Source organism: Salmo salar, chromosome ssa13 (assembly GCF_905237065.1).
Source record: "Salmo salar chromosome ssa13, Ssal_v3.1, whole genome shotgun sequence".
NCBI lineage: Eukaryota > Metazoa > Chordata > Actinopteri > Salmoniformes > Salmonidae > Salmo > Salmo salar.
Window position 1 is genome coordinate 103,464,632 of NC_059454.1, and position 23,198 is coordinate 103,487,829.

The following is a 23,198-nucleotide window of genomic DNA, read 5'->3' on the forward strand; positions in this document are numbered from 1 at the left end:
ATTTTAGCTGTATTTCTGGTTTTTGTGACGCCTCTCCTTGCTTGGAAAATGGCTGTGTGGTTTTTCTTCTTTAGGCGTTGTCCTAACATAATCTGTTATGCTTTCGCCGTAAAGCCTTTTTGAAATCGGACAATGTGGTTGGATTAACGAGAAGTGTATGTTTGAGAAATTTGAATTATGAGATTTTTGTTTTGAATTTGCCGCCCTGCTATTTCACTGGCTGTTGAATAGATGTGTCCCACATGTCCCAGAGAGGTTAAAAAAAAGTTTTCAACTCTAAAGGGGTCTTCCTGTTTTTGAGGCTTACCAATGGTTTACAATTTTGTGGCAAACCCTCTGTATTTACTCTGGTGAAGTCTTCTCTTGATTGTTGACTTTGACACAGATATACCTACCTCCTGGTGGGTGTTTTTGATCTGGCCAACTGTTGTGAAGGGGTTTTTCTTCACCAGGGAAAGAATTCTTCTGTCATCCACCACAGTTGTTTTCCGTGGTCTTCTGGGCCTTTTTGTGTTCCTGAGCTCACCAGTGCTTTCTTTCTTGTTAATAATGTACCAAATAGTTGATTTGGCCACACCTAATGTTTTTTGTTTTGATTGTTCAGCCTAATGATGGCTTGCTTCACTGGAGTTCATATTCAGGGTTAACAGCAACAGATTTCAAATGCAAATGCCACACTTGAAATCAACTCGAACTTTTATCTGCTTACTTGTAAATGAACTAATGAGGGAATAACACACACCTGGCCATGGAACAGCTGAGCAGCCAGTTGTCCAATTACTTTTGGTCCCTTAAAAAGGGCGGGACCACATGTGCTGTAATTTCTACGCTGTTCACCCAATTTGGATGTAAATGCCCTCAAATTAAAGCTGAAAGTCTGCACGTTCAGCTCATATTTAATTCATATTTAATTTCAAATCCAATATGCTGTGGTAGACAGCTAAAGTAGTAATAACTTGGTCAATGTCCAAATATTTATGGACCTGACTGTATGTGGGAACTCCTTCAAGACTGTTGGAAAAGCATTTCCGGTGAAGCTGGTTGAGAGAATGCCAAGAGTGTGCAAAGCTGTCATCAAGGCAAAGGGTGGCTACTTTGAAAAATCTAAACTATGTTTTGATTGAACACTTTTTTGGTTACTACATGATTCCATATGTGTTATTTCAAATCAAATTTATTTATATAGCCCTTCTTACATCAGCTGATATCTCAAAGTGCTGTACAGAAACCCAGCCTAAAACCCCAAACAACAAGCAATGCAGGTGTAGAAGCACGGTGGCTAGGAAAAACTCCCTAGGAAGGCCGAAACCTAGAGAGCAACCAGGAAACAGGGGTGGCCAGTCCTCTTCTGGCTGTTCCGGGTGGAGATTATAACAGAACATGGCCAAGATGTTCAAATGTTCATAAATGACCAGCATGGTCAAATAATAGTAATCACAGTGAACAGGTCAGGGTTCCATAGCCACAGGCAGAACAGTTGAAACTGGAGCAGCAGCACGGCCAGGTGGACTGCAGACAACAAGGAGTCATCATGCCAGGTAGTCCTGAGGCATGGTCCTAGGGCTCAGGTCCTCTGAGACAAAGAAAGAGAGAGAATTAGAGAGAGCATACTTAAATTCACACAGGATACCGGATAAGAGAGGATAAATACTCCAGATATGACTGACCCTAGCCCCCCGACACATAAACTACTGCAGCATAAATACTGGAGGCTGAGACAGGAGGGGTCAGGAGACACTGTTGCCCCATCCGATGATACCCCCGGACAGGGCCAAACAGGCAGGATATAATCCCACTCACTTTGCCAAAGCACAGCTCCCACACCACTAGAGGGATATCTTCAACCACCAACTTACCATCCTGAGACAAGGCCGAGTATAGCCCACAAAGATCTCTGCCATGACACAACCAAGGGGGGGCGCCAGCCCAGACAGGAAGACCACGTCAGTGACTCAACCCACTCAAGTGACGCACCCCTCCTAGGGATGGCATGGAAGAGCACCAGTAAGCCAGTGACCTAAAACAAGCATTTCTGTTTTGTCTGAGTTTAAAAGTAGAAAGTTTGCAGCCATCTACTTCCTTATGTCTGAAACACAGGCTTCCAGTGAGGGCAATTTTGGGGCTTCACCATGTTTCATTGGAATGTACAGCTGTGTGTCATCCACATAGCAATGAAAGTTAACATTATGTTTTCGATTGACATCCCCAAGATATATATATATATATATATTATGGTCCTAAAACGGAACTTTGAGGAACACCAAAATTTACAGTTGATTTGTCAGACAACAAACCATTCACAGAGACAAACTGATATCTTTCAGACAGAAAAGATCTAAACCAGGCCAGAACTTGTCCGTGTAGACCAATTTGGGTTTCCAATCTCTCCAAAAGTATGTGGTGATCGATGGTATCAAAAGCAGCACTAAGGTCTAGGAACACGAGGACAGATGCAGAGCCTCGGTCTGACGCCATTAAAAGGCAATTTACCACCTTCACAAGTGCAGTCTCAGTGCTATGATGGGGTCTAAAACCAGACGGAAGCATTTCGTATACATTGTTTGTCTTCAGGAAGGCAGTGAGTTGCTGCGCAACAGCTTTTTCTAACATTTTTGAGAGGAATAGGAGATTCGAGATAGGCCGATTTAGTTTTTTATATTTTCTGGGTCAAGGTTTGGCTTTTTCAAGAGAGGCTTTATTACTGCCACTTTTAGTGAGTTTTGTACACATCCGGTGGATAGAGAGCCGTTTATTATGTTCAATATAGAGGGCCAAGCACAGGAAGCAGCTCTTTCAGTAGTTTAGTTGGAATAGGGTCCAGTATGCAGCTTGAAGGTTTAGAGGCCATGATTATTTTCATCATTGTGTCAAGAGATACAGTACTAAAACACTTGAGTGTCTCCTTTGATCCTAGGTCCTGGCAGAGTTGTGCAGACTCAGGACAACGGAGCTTTAGAGGCGTAATTTGCTTTCTAATGATCATGATCTTTTCCTCAAAGAAGTTCATGAATTTATTACTGCTGAAGTGAAAGCCATCCTCTCTTGGGGAATGCTGCTTTTTGGTTAGCTTTGTGACAGTATCAAAAATACATTTCGGTTTGTTCTTATTTTCCTCAGTTAAGTTGGAAAAATAGGATGATCGAGCAGCAGTGAGGGCTCTTCGATACTGCACGGTACTGTCTTTCCAAGCTAGTCGGAAGACTTCCAGTTTGGTGTGGCGCCATTTCCGTTCCAATTTTCTGGAAGCTTGCTTCAGAGCTCGGGTATTTTCTGTATACCAGGGAGCTAGTTTCTTATGGCAAATGTTTTTAGTTTTTAGGGGTGCAACTGCATCTAGGGTATTGCGCAAGGTTAAATTGAGTTCCTCAGTTAGGTGGTTAACTGATTTTTGTCCTCTGACGTCCTTGGGTAGGCAGAGGGAGTCTGGAAGGGCATCAAGGAATCTTTGGGTTGTCTGAGAATTTATAGCACGACTTTTGATGCTCCTTGATTGGGGTCTGAGCAGATTATTTGTTGTGATTGCAAACGTAATAAATAGTTTTGATGTCTTCACTATTATTCTACAATGTAGAAAATAGTAAAACTAGAGAACCCAGGAATGAGTAGGTGTGTCAACCTTTCACCGGTACTATAAAAAAAAACTATTTCCCAAAGCAGACCAGCCTCTAGCAAGGCAAGAGAGTCACCAGGCTTAGCCTCTTAGTAATTAGTGGAGTCAGGGCGGCTCAAAGTTTGCCAGCTAGATCTGACAAAGATGAAATGCGCGGTGGAAAGGTGTCTGTGAACCTACCCTGCTTCTCATCAAACACCGGGGTTCACGTTCACATAGAAGCTCACCACAGTTACAAGGGAAGCCATTATGATGGTCATACTAGGGGCTTGAATGTGTGTTAATAGGAGTGTTGGTGTGCATGGTTGTAAGTAATAGAGCTACATTGGTTGAAGGTGTGTGTTGGTGTGCGTTTATGAACTCATCATTGCCCATATAGTTAAACAATGCTTTTACTTTATTCATGTTTTGGCTTTAATGTGAGTGTTGTTTGAGTGTGTGTTTGTTAGTGTTGATTGGTGTGTGTGTGTCGATTGGTGTGTGTTTATGTTAGTGTTGAATGGTGTGCTTTCATGAACTGCTGGTCCATATGTATGATCAGACCAGAGGTCAGAGGCTCATCCTTCCTGTCTGTGACTGTGAGCATAGTCCAGGCTACTGCACGTCTCTATAGCGGATGTGTCACGAGTCACAACAACGGTTGTTACCCTGCAGGACCCAGTGTCTGTGGCTGTGAGAGAGACCGCACATGACTGGTAGTCAAGGCTGCTGCGTGTCGTGTCTCTTTAGTGAACGGTTGAGACACACACACACACACACACACACACACACACACACACACACACACACACACACACACACACACACTGCTGCTGTCACCGGACCCGCTGTAGACCTGCAGGATCCAGTCAGTCTCGGACAAGCGGACGGGCCACAGGATATAAGGATGAAAGTATCTGGTTGCCACAGGGTCCCCCTTCTGTTGCCCTGACAACATCTCTTAGCCACCAGTTATTATGACAGGGTTGTTTACTACCCCATTCAGTGACTTCAGTTCCCCTCAAAACCCTACTCTGGTATACCGGACTCTGATATACCGGACTCTGGGATATCCAACCAAATCACTTTATGTCAACATTGACCATATTGGAGAGTGGATAACTTGCCGTTTGGGAGCCTGGCTCCATGGCTATTCCTCCCTGGTCTTGTCTTTATGTGTAGTAGGCTAAATCAAATGTTATTGGTCACATACACCTGCAATAACATCTGCTAAATATGTTGTATCAGAATGCTTGTGTTCCTCCAACAGTGCTAGTCTATGTATGATAGATTTCTCTTGTCTTCATAAAGTCTCAAATAACAAAGTAAATGTTGCTCTTCTTTTCTCCTCTCCAGTCAGCTGTTTATCTGGCAGGCCCACAATGCCTTGTTTATGATCCGCTGCCTGCTCAAAGTCTTCATCAGTGAGATGCCAGAAGAGGAGCTTCACCTACAGTTCTCCTACCAGGAGAGGGCGCCAGGCTCCTGCGGTGAGAAATCCTTCCATCCCTAGCTCCAGACCTGTATCCCTCCATTCCTAGCTCCAGACCTGTATCCCTCCATCCCTAGCTCCAGACCTGTATCCCTCCATCCCTAGCTCCAGACCTGTATCCCTCCATCCCTAGCTCCAGACCTGTATCCCTCCATCCCTAGCTCCAGACCTGTATCCCTCCATCCCTAGCTCCAGACCTGGATCCCTCCATTCCTAGCTCCAGACCTGTATCCCTCCATCTCTAGCTCCAGACCTGTATCCCTCCATCTCTAGCTCCAGACCTGTATCCCTCCATCCCTAGCTCCAGACCTGTATCCCTCCATCCCTAGCTCCAGACCTGTATCCCTCCATCCCTAGCTCCAGACCTGTATCCCTCCATCCCTAGCTCCAGACCTGTATCCCTCCATCCCTAGCTCCAGACCTGTATCCCTCCATCCCTAGCTCCAGACCTGTATCCCTCCATCCCTAGCTCCAGACCTGTATCCCTCCATCCCTAGCTCCAGACCTGTATCCCTCCATCCCTAGCTCCAGACCTGTATCCCTCCATTCCTAGCTCCAGACCTGTATCCCTCCATCTCTAGCTCCAGACCTGTATCCCTCCATCCCTAGCTCTATACCTGTATCCCTCCATCCCTAGCTCCAGACCTGTATCCCTCCATCTCTAGCTCCAGACCTGTATCCCTCCATCTCTAGCTCCAGACCTGTATCCCTCCATCTCTAGCTCCAGACCTGTATCCCACCATCCCTAGCTCCAGACCTGTATCCCACCATCCCTAGCTCCAGACCTGTATCCCTCCATCCCTAGCTCCAGACCTGTATCCCACCATCCCTAGCTCCAGATCTGTATCCCTCCATCCCTAGCTCTAGACCTGTATCCCTCCATCCCTAGCTCCAGACCTGTATCCCTCCATCCCTAGCTCCAGACCTGTATCCCTCCATCTCTAGCTCCAGACCTGTATCCCTCCACGCACACATACATGCATACATACATCCATTTCCTATACTGAAGCACAGCCAGGACAGTGTGTCCTTGCAGATGGGAGGGAGGAGAGAGTGGTGGAAATTGGGAGATTATTTTCTTTACAGTTAAACCAGCGAAAAAGAGATTAAACATGTTAATTATATGACGCTGTAATGTTATGATTCACTCTGAGGCAAATAGTGAATTGCATATAACTCATAGAGAGACTGACAATGTCCTAAACAGTCTGAAGGTACCACACAGTGAACTGCGGTTAGTAGTGATGCTCGGCGTTGACTCATAACCTGCAATCCCCATGGTTATATCTGCGGGGCGACCCGAGTTTAGGGTGGTGAAGGGCAGCTGGGATTTAGGGTGGTGAAGGGCAGCTGGGATTTAGGGTGGTGAAGGGCAGCTGGGATTTAGGGTGGTGAAGGGCAGCTGGGATTTAGGGTGGTGAAGGGCAGCTGGGATTTAGGGTGGTGAAGGGCGGCTGGGATTTAGGGTCATGAAGGGCGGCTGGGTTGAATAATGATGAAATGATACCTTAAAAATCCATAAACATGTCATTGTTGTGCAATTTATATCTATATTCTACATTTAGCCTAAAATAATCAAATAAAAAAGTTTCTAGCATTAGTGCATAAGCCTAAACCTTAGGGCCTAACTGTACACCCCCCTGAATAGCCTACACGCTAATCGCCAAATAGCCTACACGCTAATCGCCAAATAGCCTACACGCTAATCGCCAAATAGCCTACATGCTAATCGCCAAATAGCCTACACGCTAATCGCCAAATAGCCTACACGCTAATCGCCAAATAGCCTACACGCTAATCGCCAAATAGCCTACACGCTAATCGCCAAATAGCCTACGCGCTAATCACCAAATTGCCTACAAGTTAATCACGAAATAGCTACGTGCTAATCGCCAAATGCTTTTGAGAACGAGCAGAAAAAGTGAATGTCGATCCACGGAGGCAAAAAGTACAATGTCGGAGTTTAATTCAGTAAGAGAAAAGCTGTGAAATGTAGAGTTGAAAATAAAGAGAAGGGAGGACCAGAAAGTAATGTTTGGGAAAGATTTGATGAAGTGGTAAAAGAGGATGATAACAGTGTTATGTGTGGTGATTGTGAGGCGCTATACAAATTCAACAGTCACAAGATCGCACTTCAAATAGGCCAATGACACGTCAAGGGAACTGTAGCCTACTGTTCAGATGGGTTAAATGGACACTGAAATCTGGACACTGACTGTAGGTCTATAACCTCTCACATAGCCTTAATGTTAACTCCTGCAGAACTAAACATTTATTGCAGTAAGATTATACACCAAATGTAGGTTAAATTATTACTGGGGAACAGGAGTAGAGAAATATGATTTATTTCAGTATCTTGAGAGAACGTGAATGGTCAGTTAGATACCGTCTGTAGAGGTGCTATATTTATCAGCATCATAAAAGCTGATAGTATTTCAACCACATTAAATATGCATCCAATCAGAACTGAAATCTTATCAGAAACATGTTGGCGCGTTTACACAGCTTTCTATTTCCTTACAACCGGTTAAACTGTTATTGTTATAGCATTTTCTCCCCGGATTTTATGATATTCTGGTGAACGAGTGTTCATTTTGTCTTGACTGAAGACTGAAGAGAAGCTACATGTATCTAATTATATTCAAATAGCCTAAAATCTCTGACTATAATCTTGATCAGACAAAAGAAATCCTGCACACCCTGTCATCAAATCGTTGTAGCGTCTCTGACTGTATTTTGTATATTAGTGGGTTAGGGCCAGGGGTAGGCCTCAGATGTTCACTTCATCACATGTTGTTGGGCGGATGCGTTATGAGAGCATCATTAGCGGGTGGCCACCTTTTTCTTTTTCATCCATGTCACTAAGAGTCAATGATTATGATATTTGTTATACTCCAGGCCTATGATAAAGAGCACATTTCCACAGATCACATAACCAAGCTAGCCCATCTGAGTGAAATATAGAGACTGCGGTGATAAGACGGTCAACCTGTATTGTGAGGAATGTTAAGCTTTACACTAAAACCACATACAAAAGGGAAAACATCCTAATTGTTGAGTGACTTATTAGGAAATTGTTGTGTTTTTACTGAGATCTATGAAAGGGAAAACATTTGCACAGGCATACATACAATCTGAGAGAATGTAGAGACTGATGATTTCTTAAACACACAATCTGAAGCTGCCACAGTTTATAGCCCCATTTTCCATGATTCATCACTCCATTTCCTCATCTGGTATTGTCGTCAGCAGCTGGGTACTGTAGGTAACCCTTCCATTGTCACAGAGAGAGAGAGGGATGGGAGAGAGAGAGAGGAGAGAAATGTGGAAAAATGGCATCCCATCCCATCAGAGTTAATATCTGCTCTGCACTCTCGAAGGGCTTTCCATTAAGCCCTCGGTTCACAGGGTTGGGCTGGACCAGCGAGAGGGGGGAGAAAGAGAGTGGGAAGGGAGGAGGGTGTTTAATGGGAAGAGAAGAACGGAGGACAGAGCAGAGGAAGACGTTCGTGGGAAGAGGAGAGGAGGGCTGGAAACACGCTTAATTGGAAGTTGTTGCAGACAGAGGAGGAGATTGTGCCAACAGGCTGTCTTCACCCTCCACTGTGTGTGTCTTTCTCGGTTTCTCTCTCTCCATCCCTCTCACCCTGAAAGAGGGAAGGAGGGAGGAAAAAAATGGAGTGTGTGAGAAGGAAAGAAAAGAGAAGAGGGAGGGATAGAAGGGAAGAAGAGGAAAATGCCAATGGTGTATTGCCAGGGGTTATGCAGGGACCAAAACTGACACAGAGCAGAGACAGTTGTTTTTGTTTTTCTGCTTGTGATTTATGTTGCCTGTCTATGTTGCTGTTCTATAGCACAGACTGATGAATGTGTAGACAAAGAATAGTCTAGTAATCACAGGAAATTAAACATGCAGAGTAACATTGAATATACATAGTATGCTTTATAAAAGTGTTTGGTACTTGTGTCCATTACAAGGTCAATTGGAAGTGAACTGTAAAGATAACAAAACATACAGGACCAGTCAAACGTTTGGACACACCTACTCATTCAATGGTTTTTCTTTATTTTTACTATTTTCTACATTGTAGAATAATAGTGAAGACATCAAAGCAATGAAATAACACATGGAATCATGTAGTAACCAAAAAAGTGTTAAACAAATCAAAATATATTTTATATTTGTAAAAGTAGCCACCCTTTGCCTTGACAGCTTTGCACAAGCTTGGGTTTTCTCTCAACCAGCTTCACCGGGAATGCTTTTCCAACAGTCTTGAAGGAGTTCCCACATATGCTATGCACTTGTTGGCTGCTTTTCCTTCACTCTGCAGTCCAACTCATCCAAAACCATCTCAATTGGGTTGAGGGTGGTGATTGTTGAAGCCAGGTCATCTGATGCAGCACTCCATCACACCAAAGGACAGATTTCCACCGGTCTAATGTCCATTGTTTGTGTTTCTTGGCCCAAGCAAGTCTCTTCTTTTATTGGTGTCCTTTAGTAGTGGTTTCTTTGCAGCAATTTGACCATGAAGGCCTGATTCACACAGTCTCCTCTGAACAGTTGATGCTGAGATGTGTTTGTTACTTGAACACTGTGAAGCATTTATTTGGGCTGCAATTTCTGAGGCTGGTAGCTCTAATGAACTTATCCTCTGCAACTTAACTCTGGGTCTTCCTTTCCTGTGGCGGTCTTCATGAGAGCCAGTTTCATCATAGTGCTTGATGGTTTTTACGACTGCACTTGAAAAAACTTTCAAAGTTCTTGATATTTTCTGCATTGATTGACCTTTAATGTCTTAAAGTAATGATGGACTGTCGTTTCTCTTTGCTTATTTGAGCTGTTCTTGCCATAATATGGACTTGGTATTTTACCAAGTACGGCTATCTTCTGTATACCACCCTTACCTTGTCACAACACAACTGATTGGCTTAAACGCATTAAGAAGGAAAGAAATTCCACAAATTAACCTTTAACAAGGCACACCTGTTAATTGAAATGCATTCCAGGTGACTACCTCATGAAGCTGGTTGAGAGAATGCCAAGAGTGCGCAACGCTGTCTTCAAGGCAAAGGGTGGCAACTTTGAAGAATCTAAAATATATTTTAATTTGTTTAACACTTTTTTTGGTTACTACCTGATTCCATATGTGTTATTTCATAGTTTTGATGTCTTCACTGTTATTCTACAATGTAGGAAAAAGTAAAAAATAAAGAAAAACCTTGAATGAGTAGGTGTGTCCATTTTGACTGGTACTGTATATCCTGGGGATGTAACGATTCACCAATACGCATCGGTCCCTGATTCAAAATGTTTAAGATACAAGTGCATCGGTCCGTGGACCCCAAACCGATCCAAATGTAACATGCATCGGTCAGAAAATCGATTCAAAAGTTACGACTTGCCGGTTCTCTAAAATGTTTTGCTCATCTTACATTCTATCTACCTTCCGAAAATACCTCTAATCTTCTGTGACAACTGATGCTTTCTCTCCTTCAGTGTCAAACTAACCATGTAACTGTGTTGACGTTCATTGACCTACAAGTCATTTTGCATTCTGAACAACCCCAGGCAATATCAGTAGCCTATTCAAACTGTGCACTGTTCCCAATCTAACGTGAGGTAGGCGGCCTGCTACAAATGCTAAAATGGCTTGCTTGATATTAGGCTGTATTAGTTGAGTGGCAACCTGTGTAATTTTCTACGTTATTGTTATCTATGCGTTGTTGAAAATGGTGTTTTTCCAGAATAAAGGTTAGCTTCCAGAGAGACAAGTCATCTGGCTACAGCTGCTGAATGAGGCTGACAATAGATTTTATTTGGATTGTTCAGGTTCACCATCAGCAATAGTTTTGAAAGTGTTGCTTAAAACAATCAGTGTATATGGTCATTTTTGTAAATATACTATACAGGGTAAAGATGATAATTTCATAACGAGGACAGACATCACGGAGGAGAAGAGAAAATCACTCCCGAACGGTCAAAACCATTCGATTATGAGACGGGTGGAATCCAAAGTTGTGCTATATTTCATAGCTCATTTCTAAAGATAAATATTGATACATTACTAGCTGAAACACAATCTGCAAAAATGACAAGTAAATTAGTGGGTGATAGTGATTTCAGAACCAAAGTGGGGGGGGAACAAAAAAGACAGGCTACATTACCCCCCCCCCCCAATCTGGTAGTAGTCTCCTTTATGGCTCCGTTTAGGGCCTACATAGTACATACATCAATTACACACATACACAGAGAGAGAGGAAAAAAGCTAGCTCAGAGAGACCCAGCTCAGAGAGACCCAGCTCATGAGGTCCATCAGCGGCAGATTTGAATTTAGAATGGAAAATGAATGTTTTTCTCCAATAAATGATACAATTCGATGCACTATCGCATTAATTCGTTCTCCAATCAAACTGAATCGTTTCAAGACTAATCGTTCTTGTATTGGAGCTCATCTATACGTATCGAGTCGTCTTGAAAGGGAGAGATGCACATCCCTAATATATCCAGACACCCCTATGGTCAATCAGAACAGGTAAACGATAAATGGACGTTTGCCATGATAAAACAATCTACAAGACCGCCCGGTTCTCGTCTCTGTTGCCATAGCTCAGAGCATCTTTACACTCACTTCTCAGTTTATTAGGTACACCAGCCCATTGACAAAAATGGTTCGCTCCTACAAACAGTGAGTCACGTGGCCGTGGCTTGATGTATAAAGCCGGCAGACAGGCATTGTGACTGTTCGATTGAACGCTAGAATGCGCAAAACTATTGACCTAAGTGTCTTTGAGCGCGGTAAGTACCAGCGCGTGAACGGCATCTCGGAAACGCATAACTCGCCGGTCCTTGTCACAGATGGGCTATTGCAGCAGACGACTACTCTGGATTTCACTCCTATCAGCTAAAAACAGTAAGAACTAGCTCCAGTCAACGATCAACAAGTCCCGTGTGGCTCAGTTGGTAGAGCATGGTGTTTGCAACGCCAGGGTTGTGGGTTCGATTCCCACGGGGGACCAGTGCGGAAAAAATGTATGCATTCACTACTGTAAGTCACTCTGGATAAGAGTGTCTGCTAAATGACTAAAATGTAAATGTAAACAATTGTGGAGTGGAAAAACATGGCCTGGTCTGACAAATCCCACTTCCTGTTGTGTCATGCTGATGGCAGAGTCCAAATTGTACTTTTTGGTTCAGCCCCCACTGTGGCAGGTAGATGAAAAAAATAAAATACAAGACATTTTTTTACACAAATTAAACCAACAAAAAACACAAAGGATGAGCATGCTTTGTAATGTTTCTAAAACAAATGTTTTACAAGTAGAAGTAATGTGGTACAGTGCTGTGAAGAAGTATGAAGTAATGTGGTACAGTGCTGTGAAGAAGTATGAAGTAATGTGGTACAGTGCTGTGAAGAAGTATGAAGTAATGTGGTACAGTGCTGTGAAGAAGTATGAAGTAATGTGGTACAGTGCTGTGAAGAAGTATGAAGTAATGTGGTACAGGGCTGTGAAGAAGTATGAAGTCATGTGGTACGGTGCTGTGAAGAAGTATGAAGTCATGTGGTACGGTGCTGTGAAGAAGTATGAAGTCATGTGGTACGGTGCTGTGAAGAAGTATGAAGTCATGTGGTACGGTGCTGTGAAGAAGTATGAAGTAATGTGGTACGGTGCTGTGAAGAAGTATGAAGTAATGTGGTACGGTGCTGTGAAGAAGTATGAAGTAATGTGGTACAGTGCTGTGAAGAAGTATGAAGTAATGTGGTACAGTGCTGTGAAGAAGTATGAAGTAATGTGGTACAGTGCTGTGAAGAAGTATGAAGTAATGTGGTACAGTGCTGTGAAGAAGTATGAAGTAATGTGGTACAGTGCTGTGAAGAAGTATGAAGTAATGTGGTACAGTGCTGTGAAGAAGTATGAAGTAATGTGGTACGGTGCTGTGAAGAAGTATGAAGTAATGTGGTACGGTGCTGTGAAGAAGTATGAAGTAATGTGGTACAGTGCTGTGAAGAAGTATGAAGTAATGTGGTACAGTGCTGTGAAGAAGTATGAAGTAATGTGGTACAGTGCTGTGAAGAAGTATGAAGTAATGTGGTACAGTGCTGTGAAGAAGTATGAAGTAATGTGGTACAGTGCTGTGAAGAAGTATGAAGTAATGTGGTACAGTGCTGTGAAGAAGTATGAAGTAATGTGGTACGGTGCTGTGAAGAAGTATGAAGTAATGTGGTACGGTGCTGTGAAGAAGTATGAAGTAATGTGGTACGGTGCTGTGAAGAAGTATGAAGTAATGTGGTACAGTGCTGTGAAGAAGTATGAAGTAATGTGGTACAGTGCTGTGAAGAAGTATGAAGTAATGTGGTACGGTGCTGTGAAGAAGTATGAAGTCATGTGGTACGGTGCTGTGAAGAAGTATGAAGTCATGTGGTACGGTGCTGTGAAGAAGTATGAAGTAATGTGGTACGGTGCTGTGAAGAAGTATGAAGTAATGTGGTACGGTGCTGTGAAGAAGTATGAAGTAATTTGGTACGGTGCTGTGAAGAAGTATGAAGTAATTTGGTACAGTGCTGTGAAGAAGTATGAAGTAATGTGGTACAGTGCTGTGAAGAAGTATTTTTTTCCCCTTTCTGATTTTCTCTTTTTCATATTTTTTTCTCCTGAATGTTGTCAGATCTTCAGTAAAACCTGATATTAGATAAAGGGAACCTGAGTTTACAACAACAAAAAATAATCTGATTTTATTTATTTAGTAAAAATGTTATGCAACAACCAATTCCCCTGTGTGAAAAAGTAATTGCCCCCTTTACAGTCAATAACTGGTTGTGCCACCTTTAGCTGCAACGACTCCAACCAAACGCTTCCTGTAGTTGTTGGTCAGTCTCACGTCACTGTAAAGGGATTTTGTCCCACTCTTCCATGCAGAACTGCTTTAACTCAGCGACATTTGTGGGTTTTCAAGCATGAACTGGTCGTTTTAAGTCCTGCCACATCTCAATTGGGATTAGGTCTGGACTTTGAAAAGGCCATTCCAAAACTTCAAATTTGTTGCCTTTTAACCATTTCAATGTAGACTTGATTGCGTGTTTTGGATCATTGTCTTGCTGCATGACCCAGCTGCACTTCAGTTTCAGCTCACAGACAGATGGTCTGACATTCTCCTGTAGAAGTCTCTGATACAGAGCAGAATTCATGGTTCCTTCTATAAAGAGAAATTATCCAGGTTCTGAGGAAGCAAAGCATCCCCAAACCATCAAACTACCACCACCATGCTTGAACGTTGGTATGAGGTTTTTACTGTGGAATGCAGTGTTTGGTTTTCACCAGACATAATGAGACCCGTCTCGTCCAAAAAGTTGACTCAAGTTTTTCAAGGCTCTTGGAAGAATGTTCTATGGACAGATGAGTCAACTATCATTTTTTGGATGACATGAGTAGACTTTAGTTCCAAGTAAATTAGACCAACTTTTAAGCCTGTGCACAGCGCTTCTAAAAAATGAATATTTCCCTCAGCTCTTCACGTGCGCACAGCCCCCCAGCCAGGCAGTGTGGCTGAGTGAGGTGGCATAGGCAATATAGACTTCCTAGTTCTTTGACTTTGTACGATTATTTACCAGCTATGAAACAAAACACCAGAAATACTTTGAAAACAGCTACTGCAGCATTTATGTTACTATAAATGTGATCATTCTTGACTTTCTATTCACAGATGAGAGTGGAACACTCGCACTGTGAAGCACTGACCACACGCCAACATGGCTGGTGAAATAGACGTTTTACCCACCAATGCCAAAATCTACCCGCAGCTGGCGGGTGTCAATTTTAGGCCCTGGTCCATGGCCCCATCCTGCCTGGTGTCAATGGTACAGACTGGTGGCAGTGGTGTAATGGTGTGGGGAATGTTAGTTCCCTTGATACCAACTGAGCAATGTTTCCATTACCAGAAGAAATCAAGCTGTTCTGATGGCAAAGGGGGTCCGACCCAGTACTATACCTAATAAACTGGCCACTGAGTGTATATTTAATAGCTATCAAGGCCATGCATCCAACAGAGCCACCCCACTGTGCCTTGGGGTCTTATGTGTGTAGGTTTTCCTGTGAGGTGAGCTTGGGTCTCCACTCTCCACGTTTTTCCATTGAACCCAAACGGACACAAAGTACTCTTTGTAGTCAAGTAGGGGGTCAGTGTAGCTATTGGCTGGTCTAATTGAAAGGTGGTTGAAAGCAGAGACAGGCTAGGTAATTGGCTAAACTTCTCTCTCTCTGTGTCTCTGTCTCTCTCTTTCTCTCCCTCTCTCTCTCTCTCTCTCTCTCTCTCTCTCTCTCTCTCTCTCTCTCTCTCTCTCTCTCTCTCTCTCTCTCTCTCTCTCTCTCTCTCTCTCTCTCTCTCTCTCTTTCATTCTGCAGACACGGGGAGAGAGGATCTGCTGGAGGAGCTGATGTGTAACCTGGTACACCTGGTCGTGGAGGTGCCCCTGCTGTGAGTACCTTGGAGGGGAGTGGGTGGACTGAGTCTGGACCCCCTATGGCTCCCACCTGGGGTGGAGGGTGAGGGGTTCACCTGGCCGTGGAGGCGCCCCTGCTGTGAGGGATTGGTGCAGAGGGGTATGGATGGGCACTGAGTCTGGAGCCCGTCTGGCCTCCTCCAGCTGTTTTAATGGGCTCTTGGATGGTGATAAATGAAAGGCCAGCTCTACAAACTGCAGGTATTCTAGATACCTGCTGCATTGAAATATTTGATCTCCACACACCGACTGGGTCATCAGTTAGCATTTTGGGGGGGGGGGGATGATCCTGTCTTCTGTACCTGCTCCCCCCCAAGTAGCTCCAGGTCACGTTGAATATAGAGAGCTCCAGTGTGAATGGGCCAGTAGAACCAGGTCAGGTTGAATATAGAGCTCCAGTGTGAATGGGCCAGTAGGACCAGGTCAGGTTGAATATAGAGCTCCAGTGTGAATGGGCCAGTAGAACCAGGTCAGGTTGAATATAGAGCTCCAGTGTGAATGGGCCAGTAGGACCAGGTCAGGTTGAATATAGAGCTCCAGTGTGAATGGGCCAGTAGGACCAGGTCAGGTTGAATATAGAGCTCCAGTGTGAATGGGCCAGTAGAACCAGGTCAGGTTGAATATAGAGCTCCAGTGTGAATGGGCCAGTAGCTCCAGGTCAGGTTGAATATAGAGCTCCAGTGTGAATGGGCCAGTAGCTCCAGGTCATCATTCTTCTCTGGCTCTGTCTGTGCCAGTCAACAAGCCAGCCTCTTTTCTTTTTTAAGGCTCTTTTATACTGTTGTGTAAACTTGCGAAATTATCCCATCTGTAGCGCTACCTCTCGAGGTTGCGCCCAACTGTCGCCCCCCGCAGGGCAGTGTGAACAGAGTCTCGTTGTGTTCAAGACTTCTACAGTATAAATGGTCATAGCAGAGCAATATTTCTGCAATGTATAGATATTTTCCTTATAGTTGCAGTAACACCCTGTTACATTCTGGAAATGTTGCGGTAGCTGATTGCTACTCTTAGCCACGGAAACTATGGAAACCGGTTCCTTGCACCAACATAAAAAAAAGTAAAATGTTTATACTATCTCAAAGGGTTGACATATGAAAGTCAACATTTTCAGAAACGTAAGTCAACATTTTGAGATGGTAGATCATACAAATATATACTTTTTCTTTAATTTGTAACATTGCTTGGCGATTTCAGAGGTGGCACCACAGGTCCCAGAGTGGTGGTGGGGGATTATTTTGATGGGGCTCAGAGTTTTTCCTGATCTGGTAAGCTAACCTAACCAGGTAAAACTCTGGATATGACATAGTAATAAATCAGATTTCAAAAAAATGTTTTTATATGGGCTATGATGGGAGAATGAAAACATCACAATCCTGTCAAACAAATCATGAGGCTAATCAGTCTAAACAACAATACTTTATCCCTCTTTTCAACACTTTTGTGTCAATATTTTTTATGAAACCAAATCAAAAGTACTGGGGGAAATGCCAGCTGGCCAAATGTTTGCCAAATGTTTGCTGTGCTGATCTCTGCAACATGGATAGATGAAAATCGCCACACAATGCTACAAATGAAGAAACATAACCTATGTATTTCTATGTGTACAGTATGTATTTTATTTTTAGGTGGCAGTAATGGCTTTCCATATATAGCAGCTGAACATTTCAACTCCCCGGTGAATTATAGCCTACCCACGTTAAGTCACAATGTTTTTTTTTTACAAGATGTAGCCTGAACCTAATAATTTGGTATGTTATAAGGTAGACCTACTGTACTTTTATATTCGTATTAAAGGGGTAATCGTTACATTTTGATAGGCTGACGTTACTTGATAAAGACATGTTAGCCTTAGCTAGCGGTAACCGTGATATTGTTTTGAAGCTAAAATGTAATGAGTGTACAGATTAGAAAATAAACCCTTTAGGGCATAAAATTAAAACCTGCCACCCACCAAATGCGGGTAGATTTAGGTATTGGTGGGTAAGAATGTCTATTTCACTAGCCACGTTGGTGGGTGACTCTACAGTGAATAAACAGAGTCAAAAGTCAAGTATGAGAATCAAATGAAATTTTATCGGTCACATACACATGGTTTGCAGATGTTAATGCGAGTGTAGTGAAATGCTTGTGCTTCTATTTCCGACAGTGCACTAATATCTAACAAGTAATCTAACAATTCCCCAACAACTACCTAATACACACAAATCTAAAGGGGTGAATGAGAATATGTTCGTATAAATATATGGATGAGCGATGGACGAGCGGCATAGGCAAGGTGCAATAGATGGTATAAAATACAGTATATACATATGATATGAGTAAAGTGGCATCATTTAAAGTGGCTAGTGATCCATTTATTAAAGTGGCCAGTGATTTGGTTTCAATGTAGGCAGCAGCCTCTGAGTTAGTGATTGATGTTTAGCAGTCTGATGACCTTGAGATAGATGTTTTTCAGTCTCTCGGTCCCAGCTTTGATGCACCCATACTGATCTCGCCTTCTGGATGATAGTGGTGTGAACAGGCAGTGGCTCGGGTGGTTGTTGTCCTTGATGATCTTTTTGGCGTTCCTGTGACATCGGGTGCTGTAGGTGTCCTGGAGGACAGGTAGTTTGCCCCCGGTGATGCGTTGTCCAGACCGCACCACCCTCTGGAGAGCCTTGTGGTTGAGGTCGGTGCAGTTGCTGTAACCAGGCGGTGATACAACCCGACAGGATGCTCTCGATTGTGCATTTGTAAAAGTTTGTCAGGGTTTTGGGTGACAAGCCACATTTCTTCAGCCTCCTGTGGTTGAAGAGGCGCTGTTGTACCTTCTTCACCACACAGTCTGTTTAGGTGGACCATTTCAGTTTGTCTGTGACGTGTTCGCCGAGGAACTTAAAACTTTCCACCTTCTCCACTGCTGTCCCTTCGATGTGGATAGGGGGGTGCTCCCTCTGCTGTTTCCTGAAGACCACGATCATCTCCTTTGTTTTGTTGACATTGAATGAGAGGTTGTTTTCCAGACACCACACTCCGAGTGACACCACCTCCTCCCTGTAGGCTGTCTCGTCATTGTTGGTCATCAAGCCTACTGCTGTTGTGTCGTCTGCAAACTTGATGATTGAGTTGGAGGCGTGCATGGCCACTCAGTCATGGGTGAACATGGAGTACAGGAGGGGGCTGAGCACGCACCCTTGTGGGGCCCCAGTGTTGAGGGTCAGCGAAGTGGAGACGTTGTTTCCTACCTTCACCACCTGGGTGCGGCCCGTCAAAGTCCAGGACCCAATTGCACAGGTCGGGGTTGAGACCCAGGGACTCCAGCTTGATGATGAGCTTGGAGAGTACTATGGTGTTGAATGCTGAACTGTAGTCAATGAACAGCATTCTTACATGGGTATTTCTCTTGACCAGATAGGATAGGGCAGTGTGATGGCGATTGCATCGTCTGTGGACCTGTTGGGGCGGTATGCAAACTGAAGTGGGTCTAGGGTGGCCGGGAAGGTGGAGGTGATATGATCCTTGACTATTCACTCAAAGCACTTCATGATGACAGAAGTGAGTGCTATGGGGCAGTAGTCATTTAGTTCAGTTTAGTTCATCTTTGCCTTCTTGGGTACAGGAACAATGGTGGCCATCTTGAAGCATGAGGGGACAGCAGACTGGGATAGGGAGAGATTGAATATGTCCGTAAACACTCCAGCCAGCTGGTCTGCGCATGCTCTGAGGACGCGGCTAGGCATGCCGTCTGGGCCAGCAGCCTTGCGAGGGTTAACACGTCTAAACGTTTTACTCACGCCGGCAACGTAGAAGGAGGGGGGGGGCAGTCCTTGTTAGCGGGCCATGACGGGGGCACTGTTATCCTCAAAGCGGGCAAAGAAGGTGTTTAGTTTGCCTGGAAGCGCGACATCGGTGTCCGTGACATGGCTGGTTTTCTTTTTTGTAGTCTGTGATTTCGTGTAGACCCTGCCACTTACGCCTCGTGTCTGAGAAGTTGAATTGCGACTCCACTTTGTCCCTGTACCGGCATTTCGCTTGTTTCATTGCCTTGCGGAGGGAATAACTACACTGTTTATATTCAGCCGTATTCCCAGACCTCTTTCCATGGTTAAATGCGGTGGTTTGCGCTTTCAGTTTTGAGCGAATGCCGCCATCCATCCACGGTTTCTGGTTAGGGTAGGTTTTAATAGTCGCAGTGGGTACAACATCTCCAATGCACTTCCTTATAAACTCACTCACCAAGTCAGCGTATAGATCGATGTTGTTCTCTGAGGCTGACCAGAATATATCCCAGGCCGCGTGATCAAAACAATCTTGAAGCGTGGATTCCGATTGGTCAGACCAGCATTGAATGGTTCTTGTCACTGTTTAAATTTCTGCCTTTCAGACGGTAGGAGCAAGATGGCATCGGATTTGCCGAAGGGAGGGCGGGAGAGGGCTTTGTATGCATCGCGGAAGTTAGAGTAGCAGTGATCGAGTGTATTACCTCCCATGAGTACTGCAGTCAATATGCTGATAGAATTTAGGTAGCCTTGTTCTCAAATTTGCTTTGTTAAAATCCCCAGCTCCAATAAATGCAGCCTCAGGATATATGGTTTCCAGTTTACAGAGAGTCCAGTGAAGTTCCTTGAGGGCTGTCATGGTGTCTGCTTGAGGGGGAATGTACACAGCTGTGAAGATAACTGATGAGAATTCTCTCGGGAGGTAATATAGCCGGCATTTGATTAAGCAATTCTAGGTCGGGTGAGCGGAAGGACTTGAGTTCCTGTATGTTGTTATGATTACACCATGAGTCGTTAATTATGAAGCATACACCCCCGCCCTTCCCCTTCCCAGAGAGGTGTTTATCTCTGTCGGCGTGATACAAGGAGAATCCCGGCGGCTGAACCGATTCCGACAACATATCCCGAAAGAGCCATGTTTCTGTGGAACAGATAATTTTACAATCTCTGATGTCTCTCTGGAAGGCAACCCTTGCTTGAATTTTGTCTACCTTGTTGTCAAGAGACTGGACATTGGTGAGTAGTATACTCGGGAGTGGTGGGCGATGTGCATGTCTGCGGAGCCTGAGCAGGAGGCCGCTCCGTCTGCCCCTTCTGCGGCGCCTTTGTTTTGGGTTGGCTTCTGGGATTAGATCCATTGTCCTGGGTGGTGATCCAAATAGAGGATCCGCTTCGGGAAAGTCGTATTCCTGGTCGTAATGTTGGTAAGTTGACATCGCTCTTATATCCAATAGTTCTTCCCGGCTGTATGTAATAAGACTTAAGATTTCCTGGATCAACAATGTAAGAAATAATACATAAAATAAAAATTCTGCATAGTTTCCTAAGGACTCGAAGCGAGGTGACCATCTCTGTTGGCGACATTTTGTAGTCTGTGTAATCTGTGCGAGTTGCGATTTAGTAGCCGGTCAAAGTATTTCTGCTGTTTCGTTTCATAGCTGCTGATTGGAGGCGCTGGCACAGGCATAACATTTAGTCTAAATGACCCAAGTCAGCAAAGTAAGACTTTGTCCAAGTGTTTCTTGGCTATTTACATTGTTTAGTTCAGAAGCTTCATTGTTTTTTAAAGTTGGTTTGAATCTGCTGCTTCAACTGATAGCGAAGAGCTTGTTTTCTAAACTGCCTCCGGGACCCCGAGGGATGCACGTTTAGATTTCTGCCCTAGCACTACACAGCTGATTCAAATAATCAACTAATCATCAAGCTTTGACCATTTGAATCAGCTGTGTGGTGTTAGGACAAAAACCAAAATGTAGTCCCCCGAGGACCGAGTTTGGGAAACGCTGCTGTAGACGTTGTCTACTTACTACTAGTCACATCCCAAATCTCACACACACACGTGACATGACTCGTGTGAACCCAGTTACCACGGTATCCTCCTGCCCTTAAAGGGGTAGCTGAACATTTTGGTTATATGACTCAAGTCACAAAAATGTTTATGAAATTGAGCAATATACCACATTACTTCTTACTACATTTCTTGTTTTAGAAACATAAAACATGGTTATCAGTTTTTTTTTATGCAATTATGGCACAAAAATATTTTGGCTGGTAAAAAAATCTTAGTGGCATGCAGATTTCTTTTTATCTACCTGCCACAGTGGCTGGTGAACAAAAAGTACATTTTAGGCCCTGAAACCCTTTAATTGTCTGTACATGCTTGTGAATTGTTGCTTTTTTTCAAGAGTGTAATATGGAAGAGTTGCTTGCTTAAGGGAACATTTCAAAATTCATAATCTCCAGCACCACCCCAACGTCAACATATGTGAAAATGGCGCTTTCTATGTTTTGTAGTTAAAAATATAGAGGAAGATGTTTCGAATTCATCATCGGTGTGCAATGTGTGATTTTAACCAATTTGAAAAGGCATTGCATACTAATTGCCTATTAATTGGTTAATGTTATTGGAAACACATATCTCCCGAGTGGCGCAGCGGTCTAAGGCACTGCATCTCAGTGCAAGAGGTGTCACTGCAGTCCCTGGTTCAAATCTAGGCTGCATCACATCTGGCCGTGATTGGGAGTCCCATAGGGCGGTGCACAATTGGCCCGGCATCGTCCGGGTTTGGCCGGGGTAGGCCGTCATTTGTAAATAAGAATTTGTTCTCAACTGACTTTCCTAGTTAAATAAAGGTTAAATTAAAAACAAACAAATTAAAACATATATTTCACAACATAATACAGAAAAGCGTCATTTTCTCATATGTTGAGGTTGGGGTGGTGCTGGAGATGATGAATATAAAGATTAACATTTTACATCTCCCTTTAACATTAGCTAGTAGAATAGTTTGCACTGGTTCTCCTCCTGGCTAGTGGCTACTGTGACATTCACGGTACTTTTGAGAACGTCAACCAAACCCTCTCTCGGCTCGTGACGTTCCCGTCACTATTGTCAATTGATAAGTGTATGTATTGTGTCAATTGAAATTCCGTCCTGATAACTCTATTCAGTGAGAATAAGCCCCCCCTTATCCCTATCAGAGGGAATAGAGGTCTCTGGCAAAGGTTCAGAGGCAAAGGGTTACTGGATCGCTGGGTTCCTATTGCAGCATGGGTTCATGGGCCATCTGGTGGGAGGAGGACACACACACACAGTGAGTAAGGAGGGGGCAGTTGAGAGACAGGGAGGGTCAAAGGGAGAGGCGAGAGCTGGGCGGTAAAGGGAGAGGAGCCCCCTTGGTTGGCTGGATTACAGTCCTCTGTTTGGGGGTGGGACACAGAGCCAATGTCCTGGGGAGGGAGCGGAGGGACAGGATGGTCAGTGTGTCTATGGCTGTGTTCCAAATGATATCCTTTTCCCTATATAGTGCGTTACTTATGACCTGAGTCCTATTGGACTAGGATGCTGTTTGGGACGCAGTCTCTGCTGTGCTGATTGGGCATCTTGCTTTGGCTCTGGGCTTTGTTGGGTTCTGTGGCGCCGGGTGGGTCTTGTTGAGTCGGCCCAGATTTGGGCCGGCATGGCTAGCGCTGGTGTACATTTCAAAGGCATTTTTCCATTTCGCCTCCGTCCTGTCTCTCTGTCCTCTGTCGCCTTTGTGCTTCTCCAACACACAGAGGTGTGTGTGTCTGTAAAATCACAACTATTATTTTGGCATGCCATACACTCCTCAAGGTCTGTGGAAGTGTCTGCTGAAAGCCTG

General features: G+C 44.0%; 1 protein-coding gene across 2 annotated transcripts in view; it reads left to right on the top strand.

Moving 5' to 3' along the window:
• dym (dymeclin) overlaps window positions 1–23,198 on the top strand; it is a 211,929-nt gene that overhangs the window by 7,083 nt on the left and 181,648 nt on the right. For both annotated transcript variants that reach the window (XM_045692575.1, XM_045692576.1), the window contains exons 5-6: window positions 4,946–5,079; window positions 15,480–15,552. In XM_045692575.1, coding sequence (XP_045548531.1) covers window positions 4,946–5,079; window positions 15,480–15,552 — 207 coding nt within the window. The remainder of the gene's footprint in view (window positions 1–4,945; window positions 5,080–15,479; window positions 15,553–23,198) is intronic.